This window comes from Pangasianodon hypophthalmus, chromosome 12, assembly GCF_027358585.1.
Source record: "Pangasianodon hypophthalmus isolate fPanHyp1 chromosome 12, fPanHyp1.pri, whole genome shotgun sequence".
In the NCBI taxonomy this organism is placed as follows: Eukaryota; Metazoa; Chordata; class Actinopteri; order Siluriformes; family Pangasiidae; genus Pangasianodon; species Pangasianodon hypophthalmus.
The window spans coordinates 2,648,384-2,663,104 of record NC_069721.1 but is presented as its reverse complement, the minus strand read 5'-3'; the positions used below and the strand labels follow the sequence as shown (position 1 = coordinate 2,663,104).

Below are 14,721 nucleotides of genomic sequence, written 5' to 3'. Positions count from 1 at the left end.
GAAAGAGAGGGAGGGCGAGAGAAAAGGGGGAGAGAACAAAACACAAAAAACACGCGAACATACCCCAGAACGTAACAACATCCATAGAAAATTATATAAAATGGCACCCCCTATGTGTAAGCAATATTTGTTTGTCTTCCGGAAAGCTACAAACAGTCATAGCTAACATAACAGTAGACTACATCTTATGAAGTACATTAGTGTTACTAATTCAATATCATTATCTAAAAGTGACTAACAACAAACTGATGGAATCCAAAATTATACCTCCAGCTAATGAATATCATTCCTGTAAAACAGTTTGACCAATGTTTGCTATGATCGGTGGGGAAAATGGTTAGCTATTGTGTTAAATGTGTTAGCTAGTTAAGCTTGCTTGTGCCTGTGGATCATTACACTCGTTGACAGTCCTCGCCTTTGGACAATGATGAAATGAGCGTTCAAAATTTGCCAGAGATGCTGTAGTGTGCGTTCCATTATTATTCATTTATTTATATAAATCTATCACCGCCAGATTTCGCAAGTCGTTCAGTTTCGCTTCTTATGACATTAGTAACCACACTGACAAATAATTCATTCATCTTCAGTAAGTGCCTTATCCTGTGGATCCAGAGCTTCTCCTGGAAACACTGGGTGCAAGATACACACACTCACACACGCATTCACTGACTACTACTACTACTACTACTACTAATAATAATAATAATAATAATAATGTGTTACTGGGGTGGCCAGAGGGGTGGCCATGATTCAGGCTGTGGGTGACACTGGCCACGCCAATGGAAACTGCGCCACTTGCAAGGCAGCTTTAGACTTTTATTATGACACACAATCCAGCACGCTTACCCGGAAGTGTTCCTGGATGCCGACAATAACAAGCTCCGCCGAAATGCGTCAGTCGTAAAGATTTAGTGATAAATAAAACGACTGTATTTTTGTGTCTTTTTCAAAACAACGCACGTGCCATCGTATGTGAAAACCAGTACTCTTATTTTCCAGTCTCGAGCCAGCTGCGTTAAACTCCGGAGTGAAATAAATACATCTATATTTACATATTTCTCCGGCAACACGAATCGGTGGGTTTTTGTTTGTTTGTTTGTTTGTTTATTTGTGCGGGGATGGAGATGTCTAAAGCGGAGCGGCTGAACGAGCGCGTGAGCGAGCTGCTGACGGCGGCGGTGCAGCGCGTGCTGGAGGCGGTGCGGGACACGGTGCGGGAGTACGAGGAGAAGAGCGCGCAGACGCAGAGGGAGAACGAGAGACTGCGGAGGAGAGTGCAGGAGCTGCAGGACCAGCTGGACAGGGACACCGCAGGTACGCACAAAGTATTGGCACCCCCTGGTTTCCATTCCTGTCTCTGTCTACACTGCATCAGGCGCGCGTGCGGGTTCTCCAGCTTGTCCATGTGGGGGGTCTATGCAGAACCCTATAATAGAGTTTCCTTATTAAGATTAGGGTTCTAGATAAACCATAAGCTCTTAAACTCCAGGTCCAGACTCCTGGATCTCCAGGTCCTTTAATGACTATGCAAGCGAATGATGTATACTTTTGTCTCTGTCTTACTTCTGTTTTTTTTTTTCCCCCCATCTTCCCCTCATCCATGTGTATTTAGTTTCCCACATCACTGCCCAGCTCACTGTTTCTCCTCCTCCCACTTCGTCTGGCCAGAAGAAACCGTCATGCAGTCGTCAGTCGGACACGATGGCACCGAAAGACAAGCCGTGTTTCAAAGAGGAACCTCCCAATGACGCGCAAAACGGTTTGTTTCCCGCCGAAATAAAAACTGAAATGGAACAGTCAGACTATCCAGCTGCAGAGGAACCCGTGCTGGAACCCGTTCTCCAAAACACCTACTTCCCCTGCGCACATTTGCAGTACCACGCGTCTCAGAGCGAGCCGGACTTCCCTGCAGCGCCTCCCTGCAACAACGCGGACACTCTGGACACCTTCGTGGAGCATTTCCCCTTCGAGGAAGACGGCTGGAGACAGCAGAGCCGGGACGAGCGCCACGTCTGCCTTCTGTGTGGGAAAAACTTTAACCGACTCGCCAACCTCCGCATCCACCAGCGCTGCCACACGGGGGAGAAGCCGTACACGTGCTCGCACTGCGGCCGGCGCTTCAGCCACAGCGGAAACCTGCAGAAACACAAGCGCGTGCACACGGGCGAGAGGCCGTACCAGTGCCCGCAGTGCAGCAAGAGCTTCTGCCAGTCCAGCCATCTGAAGAAGCATCAGATGGTCCACACGGGCCGACACGTCACCGTCGCCCGGAGGAACATGGAACTCTGAAGGAACCTCGAAGTGTCAAAAGTAACCGTAAACTGCAAATCCAGTCAAGTTTGTGTCACTTTTTTCGTTCTGGCTCCGCCCACTGCACTGTTCTGATGCTGAAAATTCGTTCAAAGCTCACAAATTGTGATCGTGTTTCTTAACACGTAAAACCTTAACACAGTGTTCACAAGGCTACATAACACCTACATAAGCCCTTCCTGACAACGGTCACAAGCCTGCATGTATAAAACCTTATTCTAACAAAACTGTGGTCTTTCATTTTAACGCTACGTGACACCGATTTTTTTTGTTGTTGTTGATATAAGGTCATTATTATACATTCTGAAACTATTTGGCGCCTTAAGCTCAAACTTGGATGCACAGAAGTTTGCACGTGTGCTATATTTCTACGTACGTACAAGTGATCTTGCACAAAAAATGTCCAATGGCGTTAATTCGGCTGAAGAAGAAGCGCTGCTCTTTAAAAACTTTTTTAATATTGTTTGTGTATGTTAAGTCAAGCTACTTGATTTAAAACATTAGTGACACCTCATTACTAAAAATCGTTGATAGCTAGCAGTTTGAAAAATGCAGAAAACTCATCGAGGTTTAACGTTTGCAGTTTTCCACGTGAGACTCTTCACGTGTCAATGTTCTCGTTACGCCGACTTACATACGACAAGCTGACTTCGTAGCTCAGTGATGTAACGAAACCTCACCGCAGAAAAATCTCGTAAACTGTAAATTAAATTCTAAACATTAACGGTTATTAACGTTTGAGCATTATTAATACATCTTTTATGAAAATTTTTGCATTTACCAATGTTTTAAAGTCTCTTCTTCTCTGATGTTCTTTGGCTAATTAAAGGTGGCTGAAACGAACCCACGGCTGCGACTGTCTGTAACACACAAAGACGATTTAATAAAACTTAATAAAAGGAAATACATTTCAGTAACTTTGGTTATTAGGCATGCTAGTTCTAGCTAGCTAGTATTATATTAGCCTAACATGACAGACATCAAAAAACTTTTTTTTTTCTGGTGACCAAAACATTTTATGACACAAATATCATCATAGCAGCTGAAAAAGTTGGAAGCGTGGCTGGGTATCTATGTTACCGTTAGCATAGCTATGTTAATCGGAGATATCGATCTCAAGTAAGTATCTCATAACAGGGGTGTTCAAACTGTGGAGCAGTGAGGGGTGATGTGGAAAACACGGAGAATGAATTTAAAAGACGTACTCCAAAATACAGCAAAAGAGCAGTCTTTATTTCATGATACAAACAGCAGACGAGCCAATCAGCATCTGCGCATATTAACTGACACTCTCTGGAAGCTCCGCCCCCTTCCCCCATTTCATACCTTTAATGTTTTGACTCGTGTTCGCAGTGCGTTCTAGCGTTCTATCTAGGTAAATCAATGTTTTGAGTTCACAAAACAACACTTTTTGACCAAGGCTGAAAATTTTGAGTGAAAAAAAGATGAACTAGGCCTACAACAAAGTGTGAAATGTAACACTGTACAAATATTGGGCCTAAAAAAACGTTCGTATCCTACTCGTGTTCCTGAGTGTGTGTAAATTTACACATAGACTGATGTAAGCCTCGACTGATTGGTTTTGAATCTTATTAATTTGCAATACTGTGTTCTTAAGTACAGATTACACTGTCAGGTTTAAATGGCCTGTTTATTTTAATTACACACACAAATTAAATATTTTTTAGATCCATCGCTTCACATAGGCCTAAATGGCATTAAGGAAATATTACATATATAAAGACAACAAGCAGGTCAACCCAAATCCATTATAAGACAAATTTTTTTAATTTCAAATCATTTTTTTCACTTTCTGCTCTGTGAACTTGGTCTTTTTATGGAGTATTGTGGGTGTCACCAAGCGCAAATCAGCTGTGGTGTGCACACGCACCCGGTAATTTGCAGGTGATTTATCAACACACGCAAGCGAATATGAAGAAAATCAGCTTTTACGAAATTTTTGTGAATCTGGAGAAAAATTTTTTTGTTCGGTTTGGCTTACACAAACGTTTATACACAACGTTACACAAAGATGAGTATGAGGCCCAGTGTTAGCAGATATATAGCAGATTAGCAGATTATACTTTTTTTTTGGGGCCATCACATCCGCTGTATGATAAGACTGTGGTTTAGTAAAAGTCCTGGGCAAATGGGATGTTTTCAGACTTGAAGTAGCGTCTTCACCAGTTTGTTTTTGTTGTGCGACAGTTCTCGTGTTTTTTAAACGTCTGCCATATAAAATCTCTCAAAGGTGGGGAAAAAAAAGTTTTAAATTTGTCATCCATTTCTGACATATTCAAATCGTTTTGGTTTGTTTTAAAAATGTCATTATGTTTCATCATAGAGTTTGAGTACAAGTCAAATTTATTTATTTTTTTTTTTTTACGGGGAAAAATGGTTGAATATTTTTTGTCAACAAAATCAACGGTAACTGTTATTCAGATGTTATGACATTGTTAAAATATAATATATAAATGTAAATTCGTACATTTACTGAGCATAATCATTTTTTATTATTTCTAATATATTATTTACAATATTTAATAATAATAATAATAATAATAATAATTCCCCATTTCCAGCAATCATAATGTAGCATTATTGTAGGTTCTCATTTTTAAAAATCACATAAATAACAAAATGCATCACACTGTATTTAAGGACTGGGGCATCGCCACAATTCTTATGAGCAGGAATATGAAGTTCACTTGACAGATTTTTAAAGTATCTGAGAAAATATAGGCGACTCTACTGTTATTACATGATTTTCATAACAATGTCCTTGCAGATATAGGAGGAAGCGCTCAGCCTTGTTCCTTATTTACGATTTAATCCCTCATTTGCTATATCACATTATAAAAGCAACGTTGTGACTCCGACATTCGAGACGCATGTACCTTGACTCAGGAGTTATATCAGCTTGATATAATTGACGAACGCAGCCTTTATGACAGCTCACGCAAGCCTTTAGGAATGTTAATTCAGGTTTATATCAGTTGTCGTAAAGGGCTTATGTAGGTGTAACGTAGCTCTATGAACACTAGTTTTAAGTTTTACTGTTGTAATTGGATGCTGGTTAAAATGTAAGCGTTGTACAGATGAAGGTTTATGTATCCGATGATGGATTTGCAACTACATTTATCTCATTGTTTGTGTTCATATACGATTCTTTTTCTGACAGGAAAAATACGTCCGACCTGTTGCTTACTGACGTGTTCACGTCTTCAGAGACAAAACAACATGATAAAACTCTCACTTTGGATAAAAGTGCAAATAACAGTCTTCTGTGTTTATAAATTATTCAGTGTGTTTTGTGGCTGCAGAAAAATATCTGTACATTATCTGCATAATGTAATGTATTATATAATTTAATGTTTTTATGTAATATATTTTATTTAAAGAATAATAAAGGGTTCAAATTTTTTAATGCCAAATAAAAAAAATGTCTGAGGAGCATCTCTACATCTTTACTCTCCACCAGCATCTATGAATAAGCATGAATATGCTATTTAGGACACGCCCCCATGTTCCAATATCACTGCTAGTAAGCTAGCTTACATTAGTCACATAAGTGGGATTTCAGTATCAAAGTCTTTAAGGGTTCATTGGATAATTAAGTGTTTTTAGTTTCCAGATAGGGTCAATAACTGGGCAGCTTCTGTGGCTAAAGTTCCCAGGTTCTAATTATTTTCACATCCATTGTGATTGTTCCAAAGCTATAAGACATTACAAACTGAGTACATATGTAGCCCCACCCCCAAATCAGTTTAATACAGAAATACTGTGTATTAAATGGGGAAAATGTCAATTCTGCAAACTCCCAGCATCCAGAATAAGTTTTTGACTTTAGAGCGACTTTAAAGCTGTATTTTCTGCCTTATTCCAGTGTCAGTGTTGGAAAATGGCATGATGTTAAACTTTATGTTAACAAGTCGATCTTATAAAAGTGGATTCTACCAAGTTTCACCTTCACAGCTGAGGTGGATATGAACAGCAATAAAACAGCGTTCATTATCATTTTCTACTGCTGGATACAGAAATTCAGAGCGCATCCTTACAAAATGATATTTTTTCCTACATTAGTATATTCAAAGGTAATTTTTAATCTCACTCAATATAAAAGAAAGCCTGAATAAAAACATGTGCACTTGCAAGGAGCTGAAAACGATGGAGAAACAGTTACAAAGCAAACAATATATATATATATATATATATATATATATATATATATATATATGTGGTATATAGTCACTGAGCATTTTATTAGGAACATCTGTACACCTACAAATTCATGCAGTTGCCTAATCAGCCAATCATGTGGCAGCAGTGCAATGCATAAAATCATGCAGATACGGGCCAGCAGCTTCAGTTAATAACCAGCAGCTTCAAATATCAGAATGGGTAAAAAAATTTGATAATCTGTGACTTCAACTGTGGCATGATTATTGGTGCCAGATTGGCTGGTTTCAGTATTTCAGAAGATGCTGAGCTCCTGGGATTTTCACAACCAACAGTCTCTAGAGTTTACACAGAATAGTACAATAAAGAAAAAACAATGAGTGAGCAACGGTTCTTTGGACTGAAACGCCTTGTAGATAAGAGAGATCAGAAGAAAATGGCCAGACTGAGGCTGCAGTGGGCACAGACTCACCCAAACTGGACAGCTGAAGACTGGAAAAAGATCAAGTGTTTTTTTTTTTCTTTTTTTTTTTTTCTAATCTTCAACTTCAACTTGATAGCCTCAGATTCCTGTTCTTGGCTGACTGGAGTGGACTGACTAGATTTATATATATATTTGATTTATGTTTTTTTTAAAAGTTTAACAGTTTGTATGTGTGAATATTCATAAGTGAAGTGAAAGGAAAAGACAAAAGGAAAGATTTAAAGAAAGGGAACAAGAAAGTGAGAAATAGGGAGGATGACAATCCAAGAATAAAAACTGAGAGAATGAAAGAGAAAGAAGGCAGCAAGAGAGAAGTGATGGATTAGACTGGATAACATGGGCAACATTTTTTTTTTTTTAAATGAAAAAGACATTTTTGCTGATCATGACAGAGCTCTTCAAACTGAACACAAATATACAGTAATTTCAGACTGTAGGAATTTGAGGAAACACTGGATAGTACAAACACATTGAACTAGTTCCGCTGACCTAGAAATGATTTGTTGCTGATTTCCCTTGTAGTTGAAGAAGTCTAAATGTGAATGCAGAGAATCTTCAGTGACATGTTAAACCCTGTGGTTTTGTAAGCTGAAAGCATTTTGTCATCCAGCTGGATGTAGTTTTGGTGCTCTTTAATTCCCAAGAAAAGCAATTCTGTGCAATTCTGTCCAGCCCCACTAGAAGAAGCTCTTCAAACTACCTGTCGCTGATGACTTGCTTGATTTCTGGACCAAAAAAAAAATCCTTCCTTTATCTTGGAATAAGTCATTTTGGAAAACATCTGTTTCAAATATTGAAATCCTTTACTTTCCTTGTTCATTGCTTTCATAAAGATTTAGTTTTATAGGATGAGGAGGCAAAAAATATCTTTGTTGAGTTAACAAGTGCTTTATGCTCCACACTTTTCTGTCCTGAAACCATATGCTTACAGCGTGGCCCATCACTTTAGCACGGCTCTTCACTTTAGCCCATCACTTTAGCACGGCTCTTCTATTCACAACTGAAACAATAGGACTCGGAGTATCCGAGCTGCATTTCTAGCATACGTCATGTGATCTAAGTGCCCAGTCATGTCCGGAAAACATTTCTTTATTGCATTGAAATTAATGACTGAAAACACAAAATAGGCAATTTCAGTTAAAAAAAAAGGCACATGACAGGAATCTTCCAAGGTGATTTTCGAGCTCAGCAGCACAAGGTCCACATGATAGACCCAAAACTTTTCAGGTAGCAAAATATTTGTTGTCTGGTGTAATCATCTGGTGTCGATTGATATTTCACCACTTTTATTTATTTATTTATTTTTGTTTTATTCTCGGCTCAGAATGACCCGGACACGTGTACCTGTGTAAGATAAATATGAACGAGAAGTAAAGCAGATGTAGAGTAAATATGTTCTTGCCTGATCCATCCTGATGCCCTACTTCTGGTTGGAGTTCTCATCAGGTTGAGATCACTTGCTGCAGCAGGGGGTGGCCCCACATGGACGGCCTGAAGATCATTGGGATTGCTGGTGATGGTTCCACTTGGGTGCTATGGAGATGGCTTGGGGATCTCATATGGAGTTGTACTGTAATGGCTTGGGACTGCGATTGCTGTGGTGGCTTTGGGGCTGCGGTTGCCACGTGCCGCTTTGTACTCAGGACTCCATCAGTGGACGGTGGATAGATTTTAACCAACCGGACTTCTTGCAAAAACTGTGATGAAATTACTGGTTGCGTAATTGCACTATTTGTCCATGTAGTACACAGTTATAGAAGTGAATTATTTATAATTGCACTATCCATTATCAGACAGATGAGGATGGGTTCCCTTTTGAGTCTCGTTCCTGTCAAGGTTTCTTCCTCATGTCGTCTCAGGGAGTTTTTCCTCACCATCGTCACCTCTGGCTCGCTCATTAGGGATAAATTCATTTATAATTTATATCCTGAATTTATATATCTCTATAAATCTGCTTTGTGACAGTGTCCATTGTTAAAAACGCTATACAAATAAAATTTAATTGAATTTGAATTTTTTTTTACTCCGAACAGAACACAAGGGTTCAGCTTAAATGTAAAAAAAATAAATAAATAAATAACATTTTATCCAAACAAGAAATGGACAAATTCTCATAGAACATTAAACAAGTGGGGCCTAATTAAGAAAATTATTGAGAGGCGAGAAAGAAGAAGAAGAAGTGATGATAAACAGTAGGGCTGTAAGCTGTAGGCCTTGATTTCCATTAATTAGGTGACGATTCCACTGAATATTTGACGATACCACTGATTCGATACATTTTAATCGACATGTGACTAACTTTGTTCACAAAGTTCTGGAGGAGGCCTAATGTTTGTGTGGGAATGATAATGATGTAGAGAAAGACTCTCCGAAAAGTTTGTAAAATTGCCAGAAAATCATCTTGCCAGCCTGTTAAATGATTTACGGATTAAAATCATGATTTTTTTTTTATACCGAAGTTGTTTGTCCTTTTTCGATAATAATCAACTGTAAATCAATAATAATCGATTGTTACATCGATCCAAATCTCCAGTGACCACCTGACAAACGCTGCAGCAAAACAACAACTTTCAGAACTTTTATTTTGAAATCCGCGGCGATACCGGAAGTAAATAAAAGCTCGCTAGCGACTGTGGCTGGAGGAGTGTGCCTGATAACAGCGATAAAAACCGAAACAAATAGTCATTAATTTGTTTATTAACGTGGCATATTCTCGGGAATATATTTGACTCGTATTTATGTATTTATTTATTTTTAATTAAACCCATAGCGGTGAAAGTCTCTTCACTAATCACCGGTTATTAGTTGTTGCTGTTGTTTTGCTTCCGTGTTTGTTTACTCTATAACGCGTTATTATCGCTTTATTAACAAACCGGTTGCCATGGCAACGGCGGCGCTGGATAAGAGCCTGTCTCGGTAATTTATGTTTTATTTTCTAATCCGCTGTCATGCATTCTTTGAGCTGATTTCATTTACTGTGCTCAGTGAGTCGGTAGGTGGGATATCTGAGAGCGCTGCTCGCCCTCTTGCGTGTAAAACCGGTTATTAATTAATCCGGAAGCTCGATTGTTCACTTTTCACCCAGATTTGAGGGAAAGAAATGGAATGCTGGCCATTGTTTTCAGGGGAAAGTATGCTCAAAAACTCCCTAGAAGTCGCCCGATGACATCACGGGTTCATTTGCATATTAAAATGTTTTTACATGGAGAAGGAAGGTTTTCTGAAGACACTTACAAAACAATAGACTGTAACTTATTCCTTATGGAAAGGAAAAGTCTTTAGCCAAGGCACCAAAAATTGAACTATTTAAGTGTTTACAAAATTCTGTCAAGAGAAATGAAGCGGTGGTAGTGACGAGTCGGAAACTAGACACGAGGAAAACGCTTAGAGATTGAAAAACTTGCTTTTATTACCGTAAATATTGCCAAGAAGAGAGTTTAAAACAAAGAACAAAGAAGTGCACAAGGTGGACAAACAACGATGATCAGTGATTGGTTGTTAAGAAAACACTGGTGATCAGTGATTGGTTATTGGGAACAATGGTGATCAGTGATTGGTTGTTAAGAAAACACTGGTGAGCAATGATTGGTTGTTAAGAAAACACTGGTGAGCAATGATTGTTAAGAAAACACTGGTGAGCAATGATTGGTTATTGGGAACAGTGGTGATCAGTGATTGGTTGTTAAGAAACACTGATAATCAGTGATTGGTCATTGGTCATTCATTCTTTATTCTTCAGTAACGGTTTGTCCTGATCAGGGTGGTGGAGCCGTACCCCATCCTGAGAACACTGAGCGTCAGGCAGGAATACACTCTGGATGGGACTCCAGTCTGTCACAGGACACATGCACACACAATCACACACTCCTTTACACTCAGGGGCAATTTAGACTCACCAGTTCACCTAGACGCATGTTTTTGGGAGGTGTGAGGATACCGGAGAACCCAGAGGAAACCCACGTGGACGTAGGGAGAACATGTGAAACTCCTCCGAGACAGTAACCTGAGCTCACAATAAACCGGGAGCTGTGAGGTGGCTGTGTTACCCGCTGCACCACCATCTCGCCCCATTTTTACTTTCTCAGCGCAGTTACGTAACACAGTAATAAATTGTAGTGTTTATGTTCTGTATGTTAAGAATTTACTGAACAATGAAAAAATAGCAAGGAGCGATTTGGGAGCCAAAGAGTCATCTCTTTTCAGCCAGCTGAGCCGAGTGCACTAACTAAAGTAAAAAGAGAAATTGTAAGGAGTAAGTTTACAGGATAACTTTTTTCTTTATCTCATCAAAGGAGCAGTAATGTGTCCAAACTGGAGCGACTGAACTGCCGTGTGGTGAAGCTGCTGACTGCGGCGGTGCAGGAGGTGCTCGAGGCTGTGAGGGAAACGGTGTCTGAGTATCAGGAGAAAACAGCTCGGACGCAGAGGGAGAACGAGCGACTGCGCCTGAAATTACAGGACGCCCTGAAGAAACTGGAGAAGGAGCGAGAAGGTGAGTGTCGTGCTTTCAGGAGAGAAAGTCAGATGTTTTTTTTTAACATTTTTCTTACTAATAATGTCATTTTCCTGTTGTTTTTTTCTCCTCACGTTTACAGTGTCGAGACTCGCGTCCATCTCCTTGTCCATCAACCGCCAATCCACTGAGCCTCAGCAGATGCCCGAAGCTCAACATGTCTCTTGTTTGAAACAGGATTCGGTTGTTAAAGCAGATGCAGAACCTGAGGCGGTGTGTGACCTGCAAGTTGCACTTACATTACCTGATACGAGTACGCCAAGAACCGAGCAGGTCAACACCTCGGATTTGGACCGCACCGCTAAAGGAACGGAACGTGGCACTTGTGTTTCTGATGCCTCATCGTGCGTAGGCATTAAAACCGAACCTGTTGCATCCGAATGTTCCCAACAACAACAACAACAACAACAGATCCCTCAAGTTGTGGTTACCATGGGTGAGGATCAGAGAGACCAGACAATCAGGCAGGACATCAGCTCGAGTCTGTACGTCCAGTCGAACCTCAGCACACTCGGAAGGTGTGTCGGGAACAGTTGGAGCACGATGTCTTCCCTGCAAGGACTCGAAAGACAGCATCACAGTCCGCGAGACGAGGAGCACCACATGTGTCAGGTTTGCGGGAAGACCTTCAGTCGTGTCGGGAACCTTCGGATCCATCAGAGGTGTCACACCGGGGAGAAACCGTATCGCTGCCTGGTGTGCGGCCGCTGCTTTAGCCAAGCAGGAGACCTGAAGAAGCACAAAAGGGTCCACACCGGAGAGAAGCCCTACTGCTGCGTCCAGTGCGGCAAGAGCTTCAGCAGGGGCGAGAACCTCAAGCGGCATCAGAAGATCCACATAGGAGACAGATTACGCCGCCAGAATTTGTGGAAAGATTCTCATGGATTGGCCATTTGACTTTACAGGGACAACATCTGGAATTCAGTAGTGGAGCTGACATGATGATATAAGAGCATGATGTACTTGCTGGAAGAACATGGAGCACTAAACACAAGGTCTGGAGTAAGTGCTAGTCCTCGGGTGTGCACAAAGTCATCCATCAAGCAAGCAATTTTTAAAAGTTGCAAATTGCTGTGGTATAAGAGGAATAAAACACATTTGGACATGCTGTTATAGAAAAATAATCAGCTGGGGTAGTAACGGTAACGTCGCTTCATCACATCACCCCAACGTTGATTATTTTCCTCATGAGATGCCATTTTGTGGAAAAAATTGGACCACAGTGTGCTCATTTCCAACTGGGGGAATGGAGCCTATTTTTTACAGACAGGAAAAATATAACCAGAAACCGCAAATGCATAAAGTAGTGAGTTTTACTGTATGACAATATCCCATTTTTTTTGGGAGTTTTTTAAAAGGTCTTTTGAAATTATATGATTATTAATAACACTGTTAAAAATTAAAATCTGCACTTTTAACACGCGTTTTACAGCCACAGATGGACAACATGGACGTATGGATGATCGTCTTATCGATGTTAAGCTGGAAATGCTTGTGAGATTTATTTTGTTCTTATTTTCAGAAAATAAAGAGAGAATAAATGATTGTATGAAGACAGCTTATGTACACGTAATAGTGATGATTATGGATTTTTACTGAATTATCTGGACTTTGTTTTAATAAAAGAATTTTCCAAATAAATTAGTCAGAGCTGCAAAAAGTATTTTTGATCCTAGATAAATTTGGTTATTACATTTGTGATTGCATTTCCATTCAAAAGCTTTTGAACATCTATATTTTAGCATTTTTCATTAAACAATCTAGGGGCATTTTTTTTTATGAGAGAATTGAGAAAGCCCGGTGACTGATCTAATTGAAAAGGCAGAAATCTTGAACACTACTTCATTTCATAACTAATAGTGCCGAGTTCATAAGAGTTCACCTTTAATAGAGCTACATCAAAATTTTAGTGTACCGGGTGATTAAATACAAAAAATGTGATTGTTGGTGATACAATTATTGAATAAAAGTTCAAATAAAACATTTGACGGGTTTTTAAACTCTTTTAATCGGCAGCATAGGTATCGGTTTAAAACCTGATATTGAAAGGTGAAAAGTGTACAGAAGTGTACCAGCTGATGAGCTGATGATTTTCCTGTTCATTTCTGAAAGAGTGTGTTTCCTAACTCTTTTAAGAACTTTACTCAATAAGAGGTCAGTTTTGCAATCCCTTTACAAACACGTAACACACGTAACTCTGAGCTGTACAAAGTTCATACTTCATTCCCGTGATGAATCTTATGGTGCTGATGACAGATTAGATAAAAGCTGATGCTCCTCTTCCTGGAACAGTAGGCAGAGGTGTTATATACAGTGAATATAAAAAGTCTACACATCCTGTTGAAATTGCAGGGTTTTGTGATGTCATGTCAGATCTTTTTCCACCTTTAATGTGATATAGCAACCAACAACTTTCAAGTGAAACAAAAACAGACATGTTTTAGAAAAAAAGAAAGAAACTTAAGAAAAAATCTGCTTGAACACCTTTTTATAATGGGGAATGTGACATTAAAACTTCCGTGTTCAAAGGTAATTATCATACACCCCAAATAAAGATCAGCTGTTTCTGTTTCTGTTTCTCGACATCATCTTGATTTCATTGAACTGCTGAATCCATGGTCCTGCAAAGCCCTTACAAAGCAAGCACTGTCGAAAGGTATCAGGAGACAGATACAAAAGAATTTTGAAAACATTAGATGTACCATGGAACACCGTGAAGGCCACAGTGGAGAAAATGGGGCACCAGAGTGACATCACCAAGAACAGGACGTCCCTCCAAAATTGACGAATGGATAAGAAGAAATCTTATCAGGGAGGCTGCCAAGAGACCTTGAGCAACATTAAAGGAGCTGTAGGAATAACTGACATGTACTGATTGCTCTGTGTATGTGACAACAAACATATTTTTCATATTTTTCACATCTGGGGTAGAGAGGTTAGACGGAAGTGCTTTCTCATGAAAAAATGTCCAAGCCTGCCGAAATCATCCCAGACTGTGTGGCAAAATGTGCTATGGTCTGATGAGGCCAAGGTAGAACCTTTTGGGCGTATTTCTGAAAGATATGTTTGTTGCAAAAAACAAGACAGCTTATCACCCAAAGAACACCATACCCACGGTGAAACATGATGGTGGCAGCATCATGCTATGGGGCTGTTTTTCTTCAGCTGGGACTGGGGCGCTAGGCAAGATAGAGGAATCGTGGATAGCTCCACATACTGATCTAGTTTGGCACAA

The 14,721-nt window shown here is 39.8% G+C and overlaps 2 protein-coding genes across 2 annotated transcripts; both read left to right on the top strand.

Annotated features, from left to right (window-relative positions):
* The first annotated feature begins 852 nt into the window (after positions 1 to 852).
* LOC113547499 (zinc finger protein 263) lies at positions 853 to 3,153 on the top strand. The gene is made up of 2 exons (XM_026947867.3): positions 853 to 1,314; positions 1,613 to 3,153. The coding sequence occupies exons 1-2, from the start codon at positions 1,119 to 1,121 to the stop codon at positions 2,287 to 2,289; spliced, it is 873 nt and encodes a 290-aa protein (XP_026803668.3). The 5' UTR covers positions 853 to 1,118; the 3' UTR covers positions 2,290 to 3,153.
* Positions 3,154 to 9,575: 6,422 nt separating this feature from the next.
* Positions 9,576 to 13,583, top strand: LOC113547497 (zinc finger protein ZFP2). The gene is made up of 3 exons (XM_026947865.3): positions 9,576 to 9,889; positions 11,266 to 11,465; positions 11,569 to 13,583. The coding sequence occupies exons 1-3, from the start codon at positions 9,855 to 9,857 to the stop codon at positions 12,381 to 12,383; spliced, it is 1,050 nt and encodes a 349-aa protein (XP_026803666.2). The 5' UTR covers positions 9,576 to 9,854; the 3' UTR covers positions 12,384 to 13,583.
* Positions 13,584 to 14,721: the final 1,138 nt, after the last annotated feature.

Bases quoted from the DNA above. Each gene is read 5' to 3' on its own strand.
- LOC113547499 (XM_026947867.3), top strand. From the start codon at position 1,119: ATGGAGATGTCTAAAGCGGAGCGGCTGAACGAGCGCGTGAGCGAGCTG. The intron at 1,315-1,612 runs GTACGCACAAAG...ATGTGTATTTAG, and splicing joins GCTGGACAGGGACACCGCAG to TTTCCCACATCACTGCCCAG.
- LOC113547497 (XM_026947865.3), top strand. From the start codon at position 9,855: ATGGCAACGGCGGCGCTGGATAAGAGCCTGTCTCG. The intron at 9,890-11,265 runs GTAATTTATGTT...ATCTCATCAAAG, and splicing joins CTGGATAAGAGCCTGTCTCG to GAGCAGTAATGTGTCCAAAC. The intron at 11,466-11,568 runs GTGAGTGTCGTG...TCACGTTTACAG, and splicing joins ACTGGAGAAGGAGCGAGAAG to TGTCGAGACTCGCGTCCATC.